The sequence below is a fragment of the Argopecten irradians genome, chromosome 10, assembly GCF_041381155.1.
Source record: "Argopecten irradians isolate NY chromosome 10, Ai_NY, whole genome shotgun sequence".
NCBI classification, from domain to species: Eukaryota; Metazoa; Mollusca; class Bivalvia; order Pectinida; family Pectinidae; genus Argopecten; species Argopecten irradians.
In genome coordinates, this window is record NC_091143.1 from 24,523,646 (window position 1) to 24,548,800 (window position 25,155).

Below are 25,155 nucleotides of genomic sequence, written 5' to 3' on the forward strand. Positions count from 1 at the left end.
ATCTACAATCTCATGTAAAGTTAAACATCTACAATCTCATGTAAAGTTAAACATCTACAATCTCATGTAAAGTAAAACATCTACAATCTCATGTATAGTTAAACATCTACAATCTCATGTAAAGTAAAACATCTACAATCTCATGTATAGTTAAACATCTTCAATCTCATGTAAAGTAAAACATCTACAATTTCATGTAAAGTTAAACATCTACAATTTCATGAAGAGTTAAACATCTACAATTTCATGTAGAGTTAAACATCTACAATCTCATGTATAGTTAAACATCTACAATTTCATGTAGAGTTAAACATCTACAATCTCATGTAAAGTTAAACATCTACAATCTCATGTAAAGTTAAACATCTACAATCTCATGTAAAGTTAAACATCTACAATCTCATGCAGATTTAAACATTTACAATTTCATGTAAAGTTAAACATCTACAATTTCATGAAGAGTTAAACATCTACAATCTCATGTATAGTTAAACATCTACAATCTCATGTATAGTTAAACATCTACAATCTCATGTATAGTTAAACATCTACAATCTCATGTAAAGTTAAACATCTACAATCTCATGAAGAGTTAAACATCTACAATTTCATGTAGAGTTAAACATCTACAATCTGATGTATACTTAAACATCTACAATTTCATGTAGAGTTAAACATCTACAATCTCATGTATAGTTAAACATCTACAATCTCATGAAGAGTAAAACATTTACAATCTTATGTAAAGTTAAACATCTACAATCTCATGTAGAGTTAAACATCTACAATCTCATGTATAGTTAAACATCTACAATCTCATGTAAAGTTAAACATCTGCAATTTCATGTAGAGTTAAACATCTACAATCTCATGTATAGTTAAACATCTACAATCTCATGTAAAGTAAAACATCTACAATCTCATGTATAGTTAAACATCTACAATCTCATGAAGAGTAAAACATTTACAATCTTATGTAAAGTTAAACATCTACAATCTCATGTAGAGTTAAACATCTACAATCTCATGTAGAGTTAAACATCTACAATTTCATGAAGAGTTAAACATCTACAATCTCATGTATAGTTAAACATCTACAATTTCATGTAGAGTTAAACATCTACAATCTCATGTAGAGTTAAACATCTACAATCTCATGTATAGTTAAACATCTACAATCTCATGCAGATTTAAACATTTACAATTTCATGTAAAGTTAAACATCTACAATCTCATGTATAGTTAAACATCTACAATTTCATGTAAAGTTAAACATCTACAATTTCATGAAGAGTTAAACATCTACAATCTCATGTATAGTTAAACATCTACAATTTCATGTAGAGTTAAACATCTACAATCTCATGTATAGTTAAACATCTACAATCTCATGCAGATCTAAACATTTACAATTTTATGTAAAGTTAAACATCTACAATTTCATGTATAGTTAAACATCTACAATTTCATGTAAAGTTAAACATCTACAATCTCATGTATAGTTAAACATCTTCAATCTCATGTAAAGTTAAACATCTGCAATTTCATGTAGATTTAAACATTTACAATTTTATGTAAAGTTAAACATCTACAATCTCATGTAGAGTTAAACATCTACAATCTCATGTAGAGTTAAACATCTACAATTTCATGAAGAGTTAAACATCTACAATCTCATGAAGAGTAAAACATTTACAATCTTATGTAAAGTTAAACATCTACAATTTCATGTATAGTTAAACATCTACAATCTCGTCTATAGTTAAACATCTACAATCTCATCTATAGTTAAACATCTGCAATTTCATGTAGATTTAAACATTTACAATTTTATGTAAAGTTAAACATCTACAATCTCGTCTATAGTTAAACATCTACAATCTCATCTATAGTTAAACATCTACAATCTCATCTATAGTTAAACATCTACAATCTCATGTATAGTTAAACATCTACAATCTCATGCAGATTTAAACATTTACAATTTTATGTAAAGTTAAACATCTACAATCTCATGTAGAGTTAAACATCTACAATCTCATGTAGAGTTAAACATCTACAATCTCGTCTATAGTTAAACATCTACAATCTCATCTATAGTTAAACATCTACAATCTCATTCAGATTTAAACATTTACAATTTTATGTAAAGTTAAACATCTACAATCTTATGTATAGTTAAACATCTACAATCTCATGTATAGTTAAACATCTACAATCTCATCTATAGTTAAACATCTACAATTTCATGAAAAGTTAAACATTCACAATCTCATAAAGAGTTAAACATTCACAATCTCATAAAGAGTTAAACATTTACAATCTCATGAAGAGTTAAACATTCACAATCTCATGAAGAGTTAAACATTCACAATCTCATGAAGAGTTATAATATTTGATATAATTCGTAATGCTTGTTTTAATTATTATGGTTAGATTAGCCATGCAAATCTACAATCAATAAATTCAAAGAAAAGATAAATAAATTAAATGTGTCAAATGACAAATAAGTGAGTACAAAGTCAGCCACAGAGGATTAGATATAGGAGGCCTAAGCATGTCCTAGCCATTCACTAGACAAATCAACCAATCCTGATCCCAAACGAAACATAAACCAGGCACTGAGGCAGTGCCTTCATGCTTCTTATCAGTGCAAAACCTCACTCACAAAATCGTCAACTGCATCCTTGAGAGCAGAAACCGCTAGTACAGCAACCAGAGGGATGATGGTGGTGAGGGGCGTCAGGGAGGATATCGCTGGTATCAGCTGTAGCCGGAGGTTTATAGGGAAACATTAGAAGATATAACACCTAATAGACATCGAAGACTTCCGTCAGGGGAGACAATTACAAAACTGTCATGTCACTTCCTTAGTTTTTTTTTTTTATTATGAATAAAGAAAATATGAAATCTGCCATGTTATGCTTATTAATTGATTATCTTTCTGTGTTTCTATGTTGTGGTAAAACTATAAAAAAATTTCTTAGTATCAGTAAAATCTGAAGAAAAACAAATTTCCATTCTCACCATATTTTCTTGGTTAGAACATTTTATCAATGGACTTCATAAAATATCATAAATTAATGAAATCTTTGATAAATGTACATTTAGAAAATATTTAGAAAAATACTTCATGAAGCAATTGTCTAATCAATATTTTAATAATTGTTTGGTTATTCTACATAGAAAGAAATTAAACATTTCCAAAACCCCTTCATCTGCAGAAATACATGCAATCAGAATCAAAATTGTGTTGTTCAAGGAGTGTTCATGACAGTTTTAATTTGTCATCGGAAGTAAAATACTTAAATTCAATCAAAGACATGTCAGGATGTCCTTGAACACAGAAGACCTTATAATAAATAGACAGCTGCTTTCAGGATCACAAACAGAGTAAAGGAACCTTAGCTGAAGCCTATAATGGAGAGAGGAAAAGCTCGCAAACTATCACATAAGCTGCTTCCTGAAAGAGTCCAAAGCATAATGAATCATCACATTATATAATATTTCGTGGACAAATGAAATATGCTACACTGATAGATTTCTTCAGTTCATTTTTTGGAATTGTATTTCACACTCAAACAGAACATAACTTGTATGATTCTTGTTTTTTGAGGACAAAAGGTCAAGTTCAGACACTGGATTTAAAAAAATCATGCCTTTTTAATACTGAAAAGGAAAAAATTGACATATGGTATATTTAATGTATTTTTACTTTATCTTTAATTTAATTTCCTTTCTTTCATTAAAATATCTATTTCAGTAAAAGTTGAGCATTTTTTCCAATTGTCCACCAAAATCCGCCTTTGCTTAATTATAAAGCACCGTTAACAAAGCAGTGTTGTATAAGGTAGAATTACGATATTGTACAGTTGTACAGGAATATAATATTACTGTATATATTGTTACTGTTAGAGATCTGAAAACAATCAAAAATCATAAAAAACCACAACCATGTGAAAAAGTGAAAAACACAAAATTGTTAGAAGCAGAAGCATGAGGTTTTCCTTCAAAAAAAGAGTTGTTTAAAAAAACCAAATTGAAAATCAGAAAATGTGAGTAAGTATACATATAGTGCTTATTTTCAATGAAGAAAAAATAGATATCAGCAAACTTTCCTAAGCAAAGATAACTATATGTACAACCAATTTCTACTTAATTAAAATATCCAATGAGTACAACCAGATTCTACTTAATGAGAATGTCAGATATTTCTGAACATGACTGATGCATGAGGTCAAAACCAATTTGGTTCATCATCTATATAGGAACACATTTGCTGATATCCTTTATATATCACACTGTACCATATAGCACTGACTGATGTACAAAGACTTTGGTTTGCTTAGCTTAATATTTGCTTATGAACAGCCAGGGTCATATAAGGATGTGCCAGATTTGATTGAAGAGGAAAACAGAAGTATTCGGAGAAAAACCAGCAGTCAGTACCTAGCAACTGCGCAGGCCCCATATGAGATTCAAACTTGCGACCCAAAGGTGGAGGGCTTTGTGGTAATATGCCGGGACATCTTAACCACTTGGTCACTGCGGCCCATGTACTAAGACCAATATTCTAATCTGTTGACTCATTTATCCAGCAATATAAGTGTACCACTTGGTGGAAGATTTTGAGCATGTTGAAAGATTCTGACGTAATTCCCAGACTAAGTGTTTTGTTAGATATATGTAATCAACGTGTTGGTATGTGTTACTCCTGAGTTCTAGTTGTTGCTCATACATTATCTATTCTGTATCTATTCTGTATCTTAATTGTCTGCTTCAAATCCGATCGTATCTGTTCGACCTTATACATAGCAGTATGCACTGAAATTAGACATTGGAAGAAATATGTGTACTTATGACCGTAACTGACCGTACTGCTACTAATATTCAGCTCATTGTTGTTTTTCGAAATCAGAATTTGTTTTTCAAATGTTGGACATCAGTTTACACTATAAGGTCTAGTGTGACAATTATTATAGAAGTGTCAAAGAAAGTGCTGTCAGTGACTGAATGGTGTTTAACAGTAAATAAAACAAATTAGAAATCTAATAAGCTAATTAAGCACAGTTGAGATTCCAAAATCACATTAAGGATTTCAACCATTTTAGAGGTTAGGACTAGTCACCGGGATGATTTCAAACTTTCTGGAACTTACAAAATCATCAACTGCATCTTTTACTGCTGTGATTCCTAACACAAATGCCAGAGGCACAAGGGTAGTGTACCATGGCAGTGAGGAAATCGCCGGAATCACCTGAGTATATAAAATACTTACACATTTACACATACATTTATAGCAAATCATGTGTCAAATTCATCAATTTACAATGCCTGAGCATCAAATTAATCACAACACAAATTTGTTTCTGTTATTTCTTTTTCTTTGGATAAAAGCCTAACTGGATAAAGTTTTGGATTCCTCTCAACTATCAATTTGCATGAGTGAGTTGTGTATAAATTTGAATCTGAAATAAAATATAAATTGAAATTAGCATAACAAAACAACATAAAATCGTGCACATTATTCCATACAGAAATGGTATACATATAGTCTGTAAGTGCTTCATAGAATCCACCTACGTGTGATAAAATGTCGACACATGTCTGATATTTCCTTGGCGGCTTAATTTTATATTTCTGTGACACATCTGTTTTTGACAGCAATTTTTATCAAAATTCCATGATTTTAATCATAAAAACTCTCTATGCATATGACTACACATTTTTGTAGCGCGTAATTTTTTTAACGTTCATTACCTGTAAAATATACAAAATCTAATCATTTACGAAAATAGATTGGTTTACTGAGTCAACACTTCCTGATAATTATATATAACTTGTGTATCTGATAAGGAAAGCCATGCCTTTACAAATAGAACTAATGATAAAGAATTTCATTTTTCCATTTGAAGCAGGAAGACATTTCCAAATTTCTATCAGGACTATTGGGCATGATGTGGCTTGTTAAGTGAGCTTAAAAATTCTCAAAAAATGTGCACAGGATATCATGCAAAGCAAATGTGATTTAAAACAAAAAAAATATTGTTTGCTTCCTGCTTTTCAAGAAACCTAATTTTCAAAATGATATAATATTATATTGAATAAAAAACATGGTCATTTTGCATTTTCTGAAATCATAAATGGCTAGTCTATAAAAGAAATATTACATATTAAGACTTGCCATTGATGATAAATTATGCTCATAGCAAACAATTTTGTATGGTGCAGAATAATTTTAAATTAATAACTCCTCAGTAATTGTTTTCACATTTCACATAATCTTAATATGTTAAATTTTCACAGCTTTTAACACTGAAAATTAATTACTGAAATTATCCGATGTTATACCTTTGGGGTAGAAGCACAATGCGGACTTACATTACCAAAATGTGACCAATTATATCATCAATGTACCACTGGTACTGCCATCGCTGGCGTTACCATGGTTATACAGTATCTTAACTATCATCCAAACCCTACAGCCTCCAAAGGAACAGCTTTTGAATTATAAAGCCAGGATGTTGAATTATTCATCAAAAGTCATTTCCAATTTTGTTATTAAAATTCGGTCAAGCGTATACCTGGTAGATTAAGGAACCGATAACCAAATATCTGTCAAGTTCATTTCTTTTAAATTAAGTAATACACTTGTTAGTTCGATGTAAATTAAACTTTCTGTGTGCTCTATTATTTATAATATCTTTCTTTATAATAATCATTTATTAACCTAAAGACAAAATGTGATATCTTTCATTTTTTTAAATATTACATGTATATACATAAAAATAGTGCAGCTGCCAGAAACTTTAATTGGTGAAAATAAAAGTTGTCAACGACTGGTCTTTTATATAACCTGTCTGACAACATATAAAGAAGGTGACATGTATGATAATATGGAATTTCGGTGAAATGTTTCTAGAATACAATCGATCAATACAAGAACTAGTCAAAATGCACTTGTTGAATAACTGGATACCAGAGACAAACTGCCAGATCTACTGTAAACAAGCTTAGAGATGTACTATTTAAATAATCAGCTGGTCAGCCATCTTGCCCTATACAACAATATATATATACACCATAAATTTAAGGAAATTTACAATTAAAGCCAATATACTATAAACCAACTCATTTTTGTTTGCGATTAATTTTCGATTATATTGCAAACAATTAGAAATCGCGAAAAAATGAATTACCGCGAAAAAGTTTCAGTTTTAAGTAGAATAAAATTAAATTACTGCAAAAAAGAAGTTAGGCATGAAAAGTTGAAATTATGTTGTCTTGAAAACAAGCTGGTTTATAGTATCAGGTACACAATAATGGTCGTTTCTGCATGGGCTTTGCAGCTTTCATAGACTTCTATGGAAAAGACATTCTTTAAAGAAATATTTACACATTTTCATACATAACTCTTAAATATCTGACAATATTGTAAAATATCAATGATTGCATTGTCTGGTCCAGTTCACTGTGGATATTTATATACAGCAAGCAAAACACCTGAGGGACCTACAAGGAAGTATGCAATAGTTAACTTGTATAATAGTTCATCACCTTAATAACGAAGTCCAAATGTTTATTAGTGGACTTGCAAAATTTAATTTACCTATTTTAAAGATGCTCCACTGCTGACAAATGGTATTTTTCTCTATCAAAAAACAGAAGCTGACATATTTGTATTTTTCTTCAGTTACAAAAATTGTGCATGCACCAAAAGCAAAACAAATTATTTTATATACATCTGTGTGTTAGACACTTATAAACACGATTATATATCAGTTATTGTTAAAATGAATGGTATCCTTTATGCACTGTCGCCGGTGGGGCATCTTTGATGAAAAAACATTTTCTATCATAAATCAGCTTTCTCTTTCATTTTAGATATTTTATTTTTATTTTGAATATTTCGATATTTAATAATGATGTTAGAATTATTCACTAAGTGTAGTAAACGTGAGTGTATAGAAAACTTTCATAAATATTGGAAATCAACAATTTGTTTAATAAGCCGATAATATGTGTATGATGGTAAAAGCTGATAACAACCCATGGGAACAGATGTTTATAAAGAGCTTGATGTGTGGGGTCATTGCTATAACCTGAACTGAATAGTAATCATCAATAAAAACATCTAGATGAAGCATGTAAAAATATTTTTGAGGTAGGGAACAGTAATTAAGGAACAAATGTTGTATCTTCTAGGAAAAAATCTACTACATTGTTTATATTCTATAATTAACCATTCTCATAGTGCTATAGAAAGTATCTTGCGTCTGTGGCCTGTTGCATAGGGATTATTTTGAACACTCTTGAATCAATATCCTCATATATAAAAATATCCCCAGATCTTGTGGTCACCATGGCAACAACAAATGCCCTATACAATAAATGGATTGTGAATAATACATATGACTTGTTATTTGAGAAAGTATACTGAATTTAAGAGAAAATTTATGGTACAAACTTTAAAGCCTATCAAAATCGACAAGATTTCTTACCACTCATTTTTGTTTGCGATGTTTGATTAATTGCAAACACTATTAGAAATATGAAAAAATAATGATTTGAAAGTTTTGAGAAAAATCCCTTCAGTGCTTTTAGGTAATAATAAAAAACTTTCGCTGCAAAAAAAGTACATCTGGCGGCATTGTTGATAACTGATCATTCCCAAAAAATTATGCGATCTACTATGTCTGTTATCCAAATATGAAATTTGAAGAACAATCCCTTCAATACTTTCTGAGAAATAGCCGTAACAAACTTTAACTATCAAAATCCAAGATGGCTGCTTGTCGGCCATCTTGTTTGACCCGAATCAGTCCCAAAATGTAATATGCAGAACTAGGGTCCAAGAGGAACCTACATATGAAATTTGAGAACAATCCCTTCAATACTTTCTGAGAAATAGCGGTAACAAACTTTAACTATCAAAATCCAAGATGGCGGCTGTCGGCCATCTTGTTGACCGATCAGTCCCAAAATGCAATATGCACAACTAGGGTCCTACGGGAACCTACATATGAAATTTGAGAAAGATACCCTTCAATACTTTATGAGAAATAGCGCGTAACAAAACTTTTAACTATCAAATCCAAGATGGCTTGCCTGGTGGCCATCTTGTTTGACCGATCAGTCCCCAAAATACAATATGCACAACTAGGTCCTAGGGGAACCTACATATGAAATTTGAGAAAGATCCCTTCAGTGCTTTCTGACAAATGGTATTTTTCTCTATCAAAAAACAGAAGCTGACATATTTGTATTTTTCTTCAGTTACAAAAATTGTGCATGCACCAAAAGCAAAACAAATTATTTTATATACATCTGTGTGTTAGACACTTATAAACACGATTATATATCAGTTATTGTTAAAATGAATGGTATCCTTTATGCACTGTCGCCGGTGGGGCATCTTTGATGAAAAAACATTTTCTATCATAAATCAGCTTTCTCTTTCATTTTAGATATTTTATTTTTATTTTGAATATTTCGATATTTAATAATAATGTTAGAATTATTCACTAAGTGTAGTAAACGTGAGTGTATAGAAAATTTTCATAAATATTGGAAATCAACAATTTGTTTAATAAGCCGATAATATGTGTATGATGGTAAAAGCTGATAACAACCCATGGGAACAGATGTTTATAAAGAGCTTGATGTGTGGGGTCATTGCTATAACCTGAACTGAATAGTAATCATCATTTAAACATCTAGATGAAGCATGTAAAAATATTTTTGAGGTATGGAACAGTAATTAAGGAACAAATGTTGTATCTTCTAGGAAAAAATCTACTACATTGTTTATATTCTATAATTAACCATTCTCATAGTGCTATAGAAAGTATCTTGCTACATAAAATAGGCCAATTGATTTTTTGTAAAATGTGACTTGTCTTTTTTTTTTTTACTTAACATCTCAAAGAATATACCAAGGTAGTAGGTCAAAACCCTAAACATTAAATCTATTAATCGAAGATTTACTTTTTTTTTTATAAATCCTTATATCCCCAGATGTGTCACTGTCACCATGGCAACAACAAATTACTACAATAAATGGATTGTGAATAATTTTCCCTTGACTTGTTACAAGATCATGTACTACTGAATGGGTTTTAAACATATTTGTAGGTAAGACTTTTATCAGAGATCGACAGAACACACTTTCTTACTGCATTGCTTGTTATAAGTATGTGTGTATGCCATGTAATACCTGGAAATCACTATTTCATGGACAAATATCGTAGTGATTTGAAGCAGTTTTGTTTACTGGCCTTATGCCTTTCTGGTTCCTTTGATACATGAACATGTATTGTTTTCGACAAACAGCTTGATCTGGATATTTTGATAACTTATATTACACAAAATTTCGATCTACAAATGTCAAACAGTTATCCAATATTAGCTAATAATGCAATGTCCACTTCAAACAAATCTAAAATCAATAACAATTCATCCACAAATTGATAAATAAATTTTCTGTTCATTTTACAACTCATATCTTCTAATTTTAAAGATTCAGAGAATTTAGGTTTTAGAATTCAGATTTGTTCTTGTCTGATAACATCTTATTGCTATTTCAGCTATTAACAAAGCAAATTCATTCTTAAATAGTTCAATGCAAATCAAGACATTTTATATCAATACGATTGTACAACTTTACAGAGAAATTTCATTCTAAATATAGCCATATTAAAACAATAGAATAGAATCAGTCACCTGTAGGATTAGTAGACACAAGAAATAGGCGTTGGCCAATCGCTGGAACTGTTCAAACATATTCTTAGGGAAGAAGGAGAAGACATTGTACTTTGTCGTTCGTATGTAGTTATTCTGTAAAATAAAGGTAGTTTATATTTCAATTACTGCCAACCAATTTTTTCTCAAGTGATTTATTTTTGCAAATTTTGTGATAAAGTTTAGCTTGTGAAAGTTTATCTCAGCAAAATGATATCTTCCCATAATTGAAAGGCATTTCAATTTAATTCTAAATCCATGAAACTTTCAAAATCTCCGCCACTATACTTGAAATGACCGGATGGAAATTGCAAAATTTAGTAGCTGCGAAAGACAGTTGATTTAGAGTATTCAAAGTTTTTTGTAAAGAAAACAGTCAAATTTTCAATGTAGATAGCATATGTTTAGAAAATTCTTTTCTTTCCAATGACTAAACAAATCTTTTCCACTTCTAACAGCCTGAGAAGAATTCTGATAATTACTTATATTTGAAGAAGCTGATTCTTTGGCCTTTATAAGTAAATAACTGAGTACTGACACAAACAAATGAACACCCTAGATACACATAGAAACACATATTCTGTCAGTACTTTCAGAGAAATAGTGATAAATCTGGTTGTCTAAAACTTACTTTAAACAAATCATCATGATTAAATTAAAGCTGTAAATAATTCAACATTTGTTTACATATGATGGCCTAAAACATAAATCTTATTGAAAAGTTTAACTATGTAAACATATCCTAAGTCGATATGAGATACAGTCAAACCTCGATGATTCCAACTCTGATGAATCAAATTTCTCGCTATATCGAACTTTTTGTCTGGTCCCAAATTTCTTCACTATATAACATTACTAACTAACCCTTGTATGAATCGAAGTTTTATGAATCGAAGTTCTCGATGTATCGAACTTTTTTCATGGACCATTTGTTATAGAAACATAGGTAACTGACACTCGATGATTCGAATAAAAATTTACCTGAACAGATCAGGTGTTCGCCGATACTCAGCGGCATGCTGTCTGTCTCGCGGCGGCAACTTCGCTGGACAATAGGGATTATGACAGCTTGTGTTGCTTGTTTGATATCATCACGATAATTAATATCACTGATCAGGCCGATACCCAGTGCTTTGTTTTTACAAGCTGCATTATTAAATCATTAGTACGGCAAAGATACGGTGAGTCGTTTTTGATGTTCGCCGCCGCCATTGGTAGCGGTTTGTATAATTTACGGAAAGGTAAATAGCGAGCCACATTATTAGTAACTCATACTCAAAACTTTTATATCGCAAAACTTTGGCATAAATACTTGAGCAAATTGATCATTCTAAATCGAAGTATTTTGTAGGTGTTGTAGTGCTTTCGGTTCCTCCTTTTTAGTTTCGTTTTTACAACACGTTTTCGTTTTCATATTCATTCCGTAATATTAACCATCGGTTAGATAGTCACCAAACGTACACATGTACATGGGTTAGGCCTAGTACATGTCAGTCTTGTTTATAATATACATGCATGTATTGCTAACGATAGCAATACATGTGATTAATTGCATACTTCTTTTTTATTTTGTTTTGTTTGTGGTAAATATAATGATTATAAAGTTTACGGAACGGAGACGACATGTACACAACTATCACAGTTGATCATGTTAAAAAAAAATATCGGTCTAATTTCAACCATGAATAATTCCAAGTCTCGATGTTTCTCTGACGGTCCCTTGAACTTCGATACATCGAGGTTTGACTGTATTTATATATTATATAACTTCAACTGAATCTCCATTTTCAACAGTCTATAATTATTGAAATATTGAAACAACTCGTAACTAGTACTGAATTGGATTTATAAAAGGTCACAGTTACTTACAGCATACATAAACTGTTTATTGTTTTCTGGGTCATTGGCCCTAATATGCCTCTCCAATTCTGAAATCAGAAAAGAACAAAGTAGAAAATGATCACATGTGTAGCTATATGTTTAATACATTTTTCTGATAAACAGCAAATAACTTTAAAACTTGTTTCATCTACGATAAATATGTGTTCATTTTTAATTACAAGTTAATATCCATATTTGCTTGTGTTCATTTTTAATTACAAGTTAATATCCATATTTGGCTTGACCTTTGCTAGGCTCTTGTAATAAATTAGAACAGTTTGAAAAAGATAAAAATTTAATCAAAATACAATAATCCATTAGCAAATTATTTCAATCAAACATAATTAATGTCCTACAAAAGCTGTACTGTATGATAATTTATATCGCTTATAAAACTTCTTTAAAATCTACAAATTCAGAAACATTTTCTTTTGATTCACTTCTATAATGAGGAGTTTTTGTCAGATAGAAAACAGATATCTTAAAGCATTTTCTTTTTTGTTTGTTTTATATCCTAGTAACACATTTAAAAGGGATATGCAAAAGGTTTAGGAGCTGAACGAAAGCTGGTCATGGAGTACCCTGGGACAAGCCATCAAGCTACGGCCAGTACCTATAATATAGCTAGCAACTGCCAGTTGGTGGAATCTGAACTTGAAATGCAGAGGTAGAGGGCCATATATATACTGTATTTATCATAATAAGTGCCCCTCCCCTACAAGGTCCCCTCCCCTCTTCTGGACAAAGAGTTGAGTTCTATAAACAGCTCCACCCAAAGATTAAACAAAGGTTTACAACTGTGTTAGGGTTATTACATCAGCATTCTTCTATTACATGAATTTCCTATTATGACAAGAGTATAAACTTATGAGTCTTTCACATACCATAACATAAATATATTGTTTCACATGAAAGAAGGCATGCATATGTTTATGATTATTGTACGTGACAGAATAATGTTCCATGAGTACAAAAGATGACTAAGATTTTGGTTTCCTAACAAGCACCCCATTTGTCACCATTTTTAAGCTCTCTTGGCTCTAATTACGCTGAATATGGTAACGGTAATTAATGAGTTGATACACCTTATAGCCAAACTCAGTATACCAATTACTTGCTTTAAAAGATCGGTTCCTTTTGGTTACAAATGTTATCATTAATTTCAACACAAGATCTCTTGGTTATATATAGAGACCATTTTTTTGTTGTTCCATAAATGGTGTTGGGTTTGGATTTTATTAGTTTACAATGCAAATCAGTCATTTACGAATGCTTAGAGTTATATGAACTTCCTTACTGTCAATCTCTAAGACTTGTAACGCAGAGAGAAATTCTCTACCGTGTATCGAAACACTCTATCAACAGCGTGGCTATTTTAGATTTATGCGTTGCAATCTTGTGACAAGTTGAGTCCGACACAGAGGTTTGTTTGGAAATTTTTGAATATGGCAGTCCTGAATCACGTAGAAGAATGCAAGTGTTCCTACTGTTATGGTTTAAACGGTTTTTTCCCTTTTTATAAAGATGACCATTGATGTTGATGTCAACATTTCTGTCAATTAATGATCTCGAATCAAAATGATGGTCTGTTTACTTTCGGTTTCGCGCCGTCCTGTCAGCATGCTGGTATTGACCAATCACAGTCTGTAATTCAGCAAGCTTTTGTTTAATGAAAACTAAATCTAAAAATAGCCACACTGTTGATAAGTGTTTCGATACACGGTAGAGGAATTCTCGCTGCGTTACAAGTCAAATAATTGACGGTAAGGAAACTTGTAACTCTAAGCATTTGCAGTTGACTGGTTCGTGGTGTAACGTCCTATTAATTAACAGGCAGGGTCATTTATTAAGTATGTGCCAGGTTTGATGGTGGAGGAAAGTTAGAGTACCAACCATCGGCCATCAATCAGTACCTGACAACTGCCCCACATGGGATTCAAATTTCCAACCCAAAGGTGGAGTTTTTGGTAATGTCAGGACATCGTAACCACTCAGCCATCATGGCCCCGTGATTAGTGTTATATAAACAGGTTTGATAAAATACAATTCAGTAGATCATGCTCACATAGAATAGTACTAGATTTGTTCCATATATAGTAGAAAAACTCTGACATTCATACAGATAGGGTCGTTACTTTGATCTCAGCATCAATCAATACCGAGCTCCATGAAACAACACAAACAACTTAAATGTCTCTATATACAAAAGGACCTTGAAAAGACAACAGACGATAAAATATTAAAAGTTGTATTTTTTTTAATCTAAACACTTGAAGCCAACACAACAGCAAAACTATGTAGGTTATGTTTTAAAATTTCTTAGCATTATCTATTGTTTCAAAAGCTGAAGACAAGGCAAATCAAGCTTGGCACAAATTAAATACAGATCCTAAATAATAAAGAAAATATACCAACCATATCCAATATCTTGGACTCTTGTTCCACCATCACAACAACAACAAGATGCAGGCATTTCTAATCATGGAACAATAACCATCACTTAAAAGCAGTCACATTAACTATCTCTGTGTCCTGTTGGGAAGGGACCTTATCTAAGAGAACTTCTCTGAGCACAAAATAGGAATCTGTATCCCGGTTCTTAAAAGTGGCCTTATCAGAGATAGCTTTAATCCTCAATAGTTCCATTACAAGTATTTTATGAATAGGTTAAGCAGCCTCCTTTACTGGCTGTCAGTAATCCTGAATTCAGCCAATCCTCCACTATCATGAAGTATTGTCCTTTAACTATAGATTCAGTAAAGTCTCTTCAAATTTAAAGTGTAAATTCAGCTTTTTGAATTGACTGCTAACAATTTAACACATTGGAATCAAGCCTTGATTTGACCACAGATTCAGCGAATTCTCCACATAATGGAATAAATGTGCTTTGTGATAAACAGACCTAAAATTCATTGGATTTTCAAAGGTTTTTTTTCATTTGGTGTTTATTGTGACTCTATTCCTAAACTGTACTAGTTCATGAAACATGACAGCCATGTTCAGCCTATGACACAAACATTATCAAAGTTTCTTTGAAAATGATGACTGAAAAAACCATCTTTGGTACATCACTTTTGTATTTAACAGAACCAGACGATGCCTTCAGTGATTCCTTGGTAACAGAGGAGCATTGCCATTTGATGAGAGCTCCCTCTGGTGTGATATTCCATTATGATTTTTAACTTAGTATGAATCCTCCGGAGAACAACAATTTAGAAATATACACGACATGTCAATCACATTCCTAATGGAAGATAATTGGTTGAGGATGAGCAAGCTGTGGATTTACTGGCACAGACCACATAAGTGGTCGACAATGAAGAATTCCCAGATTTACTAGACAGACATAATTTATCTTTCCAATATAAGTACTGAGCATATTGATTTTTTCAGCTATAGAAATGTCAAACCAAATAGCTACACCAGTTATAATACATATTAAGCTTATTGTTAGATTTCATTTTTTAAACCTGAGATATTCCTTCTAGGTATTCACATAAAGAACTTGCTACTTCAGCATCAAAAGCGAAACCCGTAACTCTGAGAATGTTAGAGAAAATAGCATTTTCAAACAAAATGTGTCAATCAAACTTCAATTAGCTAAGTACAAATTAAAAATATCCATAAAATATCATGACACTTTCTAGACAAGTTTATTATATCTGAAATATCACAATTCTTAGTGAATCAGAAAGTTGATCAACTAGATTTTCAGAATTTCTAACTTGATATTCTTAGTTTATTTGTAAGAATAATGCAATTTTATTCAAACAGTTAGTCTTCTTCATCATAATCTCACTTTCAGTTTCACTGAATCTCTCTCCCAGAAAAAACATAAGTTCACTAGTAAATTATTGATTCACTTCGTCTCCTACATCTATATATGTATGTACCTATAAACCACACCAGCTCACACCTGTTTTGTCCTCATAAGTAAATATTTCATACCTTTGACAGTAAACTGTTTCCTTTAATGTACACAGCTGCTGACAGGTGAGTCACATGTACAAAGAGGAGAATAGTACAATCAAGTTAGGTATATAAAGCTACTGTAAACAAGATTGGAGTGAGTAGTCCACTCAAGTTACTTATACATCTACTGTAAACTGAGTCACACAAGATTGGAGTGAGTAGTCCACTCAAGTTACTTATACAGCTACTGTAAACTGAGTCACACAAGATTGGAGTGAGTAGTCCACTCAAGTTACTTATACATCTACTGTAACCTGAGTCACACAAGATTGGAGTGAGTAGTCCACTCAAGTTACTTATACAGCTACTGTAACCTGAGTCACACAAGATTGGAGTGAGTAGTCCACTCAAGTTACTTATACAGCTACTGTAATCTGAGTCACACAAGATTGGAGTGAGTAGTCCACTCAAGTTACTTATACAGCTACTGTAACCTGAGTCACACAAGATTGGAGTGAGTAGTCCACTCAAGTTACTTATACAGCTACTGTATAACCTGAGTCACACAAGATTGGAGTGAGTAGTCCACTCAAGTTACTTATACAGCTACTGTAACCTGAGTCACACAAGATTGGAGTGAGTAGTCCACTCAAGTTACTTATACAGCTACTGTAAACTGAGTCACACAAGATTGGAGTAAGTAGTCCACTCAAGTTACTTATACAGCTACTGTAAACCTGAGTCACACAAGATTGGAGTGAGTAGTCCACTCAAGTTACTTATACAGCTACTGTAAACTGAGTCACACAAGATTGGAGTGAGTAGTCCACTCAAGTTACTTATACAGCTACTGTAATCTGAGTCACACAAGATTGGAGTAAGTATAGTCCACTCAAGTTACTTATACAGCTACTGTAACTGAGTCACACAAGATTGGAGTGGAGTCAAGTAGTCCACTCAAGTTACTTATACAGCTACTGTAAACTGAGTCACACAAGATTGGAGTGAGTAGTCCACTCAAGTTACTTATACAGCTACTGTAATCTGAGTCACACAAGATTGGAGTGAGTAGTCCACTCAAGTTACTTATACATCTACTGTAATCTGAGTCACACAAGATTGGAGTGAAGTAGTCCACTCAAGTTACTTATACAGCTACTGTAAACTGAGTCACACAAGATTGGAGTGAGTAGTCCACTCAAGTTACTTATACAGCTACTGTAACTGAGTCAACAAGATGGAGTAGTAGTCCACTCAAGTTACTTATACATCTACTGTAACTGAGTCACACAAGATTGGAGTGAGTAGTCCACTCAAGTTACTTATACAGCTACTGTAAACTGAGTCACACAAGATTGGAGTGAGTAGTCCACTCAAGTTACTTATACAGCTACTGTAAACTGAGTCACACAAGATTGGAGTGAGTAGTCCACTCAAGTTACTTATACAGCTACTGTAAACTGAGTCACACAAGATTGGAGTGAGTAGTCCACTCAAGTTACTTATACAGCTACTGTAACCTGAGTCACACAAGATTGGAGTGAGTAGTCCACTCAAGTTACTTATACAGCTACTGTAACTGAGTCACACAAGATTGGAGTGAGTAGTCCACTCAAGTTACTTATACAGCTACTGTAACCTGAGTCACACAAGATTGGAGTGAGTAGTCCACTCAAGTTACTTATACAGCTACTGTAAACTGAGTCACACAAGATTGGAGTGAGTAGTCCACTCAAGTTACTTATACAGCTACTGTAAACTGAGTCACACAAGATTGGAGTGAGTAGTCCACTCAAGTTACTTATACAGCTACTGTAAACTGAGTCACACAAGATTGGAGTGAGTAGTCCACTCAAGTTACTTATACAGCTACTGTAAACTGAGTCACACAAGATTGGAGTGAGTAGTCCACTCAAGTTACTTATACAGCTACTGTAACCTGAGTCACACAAGATTGGAGTGAGTAGTCCACTCAAGTTACTTATACAGCTACTGTAAACTGAGTCACACAAGATTGGAGTGAGTAGTCCACTCAAGTTACTTATACAGCTACTGTAAACTGAGTCACACAAGATTGGAGTGAGTAGTCCACTCAAGTTACTTATACAGCTACTGTAAACTGAGTCACACAAGATTGGAGTGAGTAGTCCACTCAAGTTACTTATACAGCTACAATAAACTGAGTCACACAAGATTGGAGTGAGTAGTCCACTCAAGTTACTTATACAGCTACATGTAAACTGAGTCACACAAGATTGGAGTGAGTAGTCCACTCAAGTTACTTATACAGCTACTGTAAACTGAGTCACACAAGATTGGAGTGAGTAGTCCACTCAAGTTACTTATACAGCTACTGTAACCTGAGTCACACAAGATTGGAGTGAGTAGTCCACTCAAGTTACTTATACAGCTACTGTAACCTGAGTCACACAAGATTGGAGTGAGTAGTCCACTCAAGTTACTTATACAGCTACTGTAATCTGAGTCACACAAGATTGGAGTGAGTAGTCCACTCAAGTTACTTATACAGCTACTGTAATCTGAGTCACACAAGATTGGAGTGAGTAGTCCACTCAAGTTACTTATACAGCTACTGTAACTGAGTCACACAAGATTGGAGTAAGTAGTCCACTCAAGTTACTTATACAGCTACTGTAAACTGGTCACACAAGATTGGAGTAGTAGTCCACTCACACAGCTACTGATCTGAGTCACACAAGATTGGAGAGAGTAGTCCACTCAAGTTACTTATACAGCTACTGTAAACTGAGTCACACAAGATTGGAGTGAGTAGTCCACTCAAGTTACTTATACAGCTACTGTAAACTGAGTCACACAAGATTGGAGTGAGTAGTCCACTCAAGTTACTTATACAGCTACTGTAATCTGAGTCACACAAGATTGGAGTGAGTAGTCCACTCAAGTTACTTATACAGCTACTGTAATCTGAGTCACACAAGATTGGAGTGAGTAGTCCACTCAAGTTACTTATACAGCTACTGTAAACTGAGTCACACAAGATTGGAGTGAGTAGTCCACTCAAGTTACTTATACAGCTACTGTTATCTGAGTCACACAAGATTGGAGTGAGTAGTCCACTCAAGTTACTTATACAGCTACAATGTAAAACTGAGTCACACAAGATTGGAGTGAGTAGTCCACTCAAGTTACTTATACATCTACTGTAAACTGAGTCACACAAGATTGGAGTGAGTAGTCCACTCACTTAGTTACTGTTATACAGCTACTCAAGTTACTTTATACAGCTACTGTAACCTGAGTCACACAAGATTGGAGTATGAGTAGTCCACTCAAGTTACTTATACAGCTACTGTAAACTGAGTCACACAAGATTGGAGTGAGTAGTCCACTCAAGTTACTTATACAGCTACTGTAAACCTAGTCACACAAGATTGGAGTGAGTAGTCCCACTCAAGTTACTTATACACTACTACTTAGTCACACAGTAAGTAGTACTAGTCACACAAGATTGGAGTGAGAAGTCCACTCAAGTTACTTATACACTACTGTTAACTGGTGAGTCACACAAGATTGGAGTGAGTAGTCCACTCAAGTTACTTATACAGCTACTGTTATCTGAGTCACACAAGATTGGAGTAAGTAGTCCACTCAAGTTACTTATACAGCTACTGTAACCTGAGTCACACAAGATTGGAGAGTGAGTAGTCCACTCAAGTTACTTATACAGCTACAATAAACTAAGTACACCTGAGTAGTCCACTCAAGTTACTTATATACAGCTACTGTTTACCTGAGTGAGTGAGTAGTAGTCCACTCAAGTTACTTATATACCTGAGTCAAACAAGTTACTTATACAGCTACTGACTAACCTGAGTCCACTCAAGTTACTTATACAGCTACTGTAACCTGAGTCACACAAGAGTTTGGAGTAAGTAGTCCACTCAAGTTACTTATACAAGCTACTGTGTAACCTGAGTCACACAAGATTGGAGTGAGTAGTCCACTCAAGTTACTTATACAGCTACTGTAATCTGAGTCACACAACAAGATTGGAGTGAGTAGTCCCACATCAAGTTTACTTATACATCTACTGTTATCTGAGTCACAACAAGATTGGAGGAGTAAGTAGTCCACTCAAGAATTACTTATACAGCTACTGTAAACCTGAGTCACACAAGAATATGGAGTGAGTAGTCCACTCAAGTTACTGAGTATCCACAAGTTACTACAGCTTACTGTAACCTGAGTCACACGCAAGATTGGACTTAGTACATCTAACAGTAACCTGAGTACAAGATTGGAGTAAGTAGTCCCTGAAGTTCCACACGAGATTAACGAGTGAGAGAGTAGTTCCACTCAATGTTACTTATACATCAACGTACTGAAAACTGAGTCACACTAGTAAACTTGGAGTGAGTAGATCCACTCAAGTACTTATAACAGCTACTGTAAACTGAGTCACACAAGAGTGGAGTGAGTAGTCCACTCAAGTACTTAAAACAGCTACTGTAAACTGAGTCACACAAGATTTGGTTAGTGAGTAGTCTCACTCAAGAAATTACTTATACAGCTACTGTAAACTGAGTCACACAAGATTGGAGTGATAGTAGCTTCCACTCGAAGTTACTTATTAGCAGCAGACTATAACCTGAGTCACACAAGGAATGGATTTAGTGAGTGGAGTGGGTCCCACAGTCAAGTTACTTATACAGCTACTGTAAACCTGAGTCACACAAGATTGGAGTGAGTAGATCCATTCAAGTTACTTATAAACAGCTACTGTAAACTGAGTCACACAAGATTGGAGTTAGTAGTCCACATCAAATTACTAATACAGTCTACTGTAAACTGAGTCACACAAGATTGGAGTGAGGTAGCTCCACCTCAAGTTACCTATACATCGACTGGTAATCTGAGTCCCACAAGATATGAAGTTAAGTAGTCCACGCCACGTTACTTATATATCTACATTTATTCCTGAGTCACGACATAGATTTGAGTGCGAGTAGTCCATTTCAATTTACTTAAACAGCTACTGTTATCAGAGTCACACAAGATGTGAGTGAGTAGTCCACTCAAGTTACTTATAATTTATACACTACTGTTTATCTGAAGTCGATACAAGATAGGAGTGAGTAGGTCCAATATCAAGTCACTAATACAGCTACTGTAATCTGAGTCACTACAAGATTTGGAATAGAGTATCCACTCAAGTTACTTATATATCTACTGTTTTATCTGAGTCATACACAAGATTGGAGTGGAGTAGTTCCATTCAAGGTTACTTATACAGCTACTTGTTATCTGAAGTCACCACACGATTGGAGTGAGTAGTCCACTCAAGTTACGCTATATACAGCTACGTGTTATCTGAAGTCACACAAGAATGGAGTGAGCAGTCCATTCAAGTTACTTATAATATACAGCTACTGTAAACTGAGTCACACAAGATTGGAGTGAGTAGTCTCACTCAAGTTACTTATACAGCTACTTGAGTAATCTGAGTCACACAATATGTGGAGTTTGAGTAGTCCACTCAAGTTCTTATACAGCGACTGTAATCTGATTCACACAGATTGGAAGTTGAGTAGTCCACTCAAGTACTGATACAGCTACTGTTTTCTAGTCACACAAGATTGGAGTAAGTATCCACTCAAGTTACTTATACTATTAATTTAAAACTGGGTCATCCCAAGAATTGTGGAGTGAGTAAGTCCCACTCAGAGTCTACTTATACAGCTACTGTACACAAAAGTTTAATCTGTATAGTGGAAACTTATCAGAGATAAGCTAGTCACATCCTAAAAGTTCTCAGTGAATACAGTTACTTATATAGCTACAGTAACTATACACAACAAGTAAGTAGAGTTTAAGCTACTTCAGTCCATGGTCAAGACAATAGTCCAATATTAAGTACTGTCAATGTAACACTAGATTACTACAGTAAATCTGAGTCAAACACAAGATTTGATTGAATTGAGTCAAACACATTTATATCAAGAGTATTTGAAGTCCAGATTCACATTTCCACATAAAGTTATAAATTAATTATGCTACTGATAAACAGATCTAAAATTATAGTAGTTCAGACAAAGATTTTAGTTTTTTATGTCTGAGTCATCTATTCCAAAACTGTACTATTCATGAGTAAGTACATGTCCCAGTATGACACCAGGGAGGACTGTTAAGTCACAAGTTGATTGAGACTGAAAGTTATCTATACATACTTTTGTATTTAGGGAGGAAGAAGTAGTACAGATGACCTGTTAGTGAACTGAGTCACACAATTGCCAAGATGATAGTCCCTCTATTGTACAGAATGATTCATAAATTAGAGTAAGTAGTCCACAGCTACTGAGATACTGTCAGTCATAGAAAACACTCAAGTGTATGGGAAAGTAAGTAGTCCTAATGGACAGATACTGTAAAGTCACACAAGCTTGGATTTAGTCACACTATATACATTGGAGTCCACAATGAGTGGAGGAGTAAGTAGTCCACTCAAACCTTGTATATATTGGAGTAAGTAGATCCATAGTAGTATAAACTCACCTGAGTCACACAAAGATTGGGAGTAGTCAGTCACTCAAGTTACTTACATACAGGAAAGTAAGTAGTCACAAAGATAGGGAGAGTAAGTAGTCCACTCAAGTTACATACAGCTAAACCAGTCACACAAGATTGGAGTAAGTATTACAGCAACTCAAGTAAGTAGTCACTCTGTGGTAAGGGAGGAGTAAAGTCACTATACAGCTACTGTAACCGAGTCAAACAAGTTACTTATACAGATACTGTAACCTGAGTCCCACTCAAGTTACTTTATACAGCTACTGTAACCTGAGTCACACAAGTTTGGAGTTAAGTGTAGGTCCACTCAATTTTACTTAAATACAGCTACTGGTAACCAGAGTCACACAAGAAAAAAAAAAACTTTTGGAGTGAAGTAGTCCACTCAAGTTACTTAAACAGCTACTGTAACCTGAGTCACACAAGATTGGAGTGAGTAGTCCACTCAAGTTACTATATACATCTACTGTAACTGAGTCACACAAGATTGAGTAAGTAGTCCACTCAAGTTACTTATACAACAGCTACTGTAACCTGAGTCACACAAGATTGGAGTGAGTAGTCCACTCAAGTTACTCAAGTTAACTTAATACAGCTACTGTAACCTGAGTCACACAAGATTGGAGTGAGTAGTCACACAAGTTACTTATACATCTACAAGTTCACACTGAGATTGGTAGTAGTAGTCCACTCAAGTAACTTATACACGCGTACAACTGTAATCTGAGTCACACAAGACAATTGGAGTGAGTAGTCCACTCAAGTTACTTATACAGCTACTGTAACTTGAGTCACACAAGATTGGAGTGAGTAGTCCACAAGATTGGAGTGAGTAGTCCACTCAAGTTACTTATACAGCTACAACAAATTGGAGTGAGTAGTCACACAAGTTACTTTGGAGTGAGTAGTCCACTCAAGTTACTTATACAGCTACTGTAACCTGAGTCACACAAGATTGGAGTGAGTAGTCCACTCAAGTTACTTATACAGCTACTGTAACCTGAGTCACACAACAAGATTGGAGTGAGTAGTCCACTCAAGTTACTTATACAGCTACTGTAATCTGAGTCACACAAGATTGGAGTGAGTAGTCCACTCAAGTTACTTATACAGCTACTGTAACCTGAGTCACACAAGATTGGAGTGAGTAGTCCACTCAAGTTACTTATACAGCTACTGTAACCTGAGTCACACAAGATTGGAGTGAGTAGTCCACTCAAGTTACTTATACAGCTACTGTAACCTGAGTCACACAAGATTGGAGTGAGTAGTCCACTCAAGTTACTTATACAGCTACTGTAAACTGAGTCACACAAGATTGGAGTGAGTAGTCCACTCAAGTTACTTATACAGCTACTGTAAACTGAGTCACACAAGATTGGAGTGAGTAGTCCACTCAAGTTACTTATACATCTACTGTAATCTGAGTCACACAAGATTGGAGTGAGTAGTCCACTCAAGTTACTTATACAGCTACTGTAATCTGAGTCACACAAGATTGGAGTGAGTAGTCCACTCAAGTTACTTATACAGCTACTGTAATCTGAGTCACACAAGATTGGAGTGAGTAGTCCACTCAAGTTACTTATACAGCTACTGTAAACTGAGTCACACAAGATTGGAGTGAGTAGTCCACTCAAGTTACTTATACAGCTACTGTAATCTGAGTCACACAAGATTGGAGTGAGTAGTCCACTCAAGTTACTTATACAGCTACTGTAATCTGAGTCACACAAGATTGGAGTGAGTAGTCCACTCAAGTTACTTATACAGCTACTGTAAACTGAGTCACACAAGATTGGAGTGAGTAGTCCACTCAAGTTACTTATACATCTACTGTAATCTGAGTCACACAAGATTGGAGTAGTAGTCCACTCAAGTTACTTATACAGCTACTGTAATCTGAGTCACACAAGATTGGAGTAGTGTCCTCAGTACTTATACCACTCAAGTTAGTTACTTATACAGCTACTGTAACTGAGTCACACAAGATTGGAGTAAGTAGTCCACTCAAGTTACTTATACAGCTACTGTAAACTGAGTCACACAAGATTGGAGTAAGTAGTCCACTCA

At 34.0% G+C, this 25,155-nt stretch overlaps 1 protein-coding gene across 1 annotated transcript in view; it reads right to left on the reverse strand.

The window, feature by feature from the left end:
* LOC138332618 (phospholipid-transporting ATPase ID-like) overlaps nt 1-25,155 on the reverse strand; it is a 92,541-nt gene that overhangs the window by 37,564 nt on the left and 29,822 nt on the right. Inside the window, exons 4-7 of the mRNA XM_069280619.1 lie at nt 12,610-12,668; nt 10,723-10,836; nt 5,159-5,257; nt 2,669-2,767 (exon numbers count right to left, since the gene is read on the reverse strand). Of these exons, the coding sequence (XP_069136720.1) occupies nt 2,669-2,767; nt 5,159-5,257; nt 10,723-10,836; nt 12,610-12,668 (371 nt within the window). The remainder of the gene's footprint in view (nt 1-2,668; nt 2,768-5,158; nt 5,258-10,722; nt 10,837-12,609; nt 12,669-25,155) is intronic.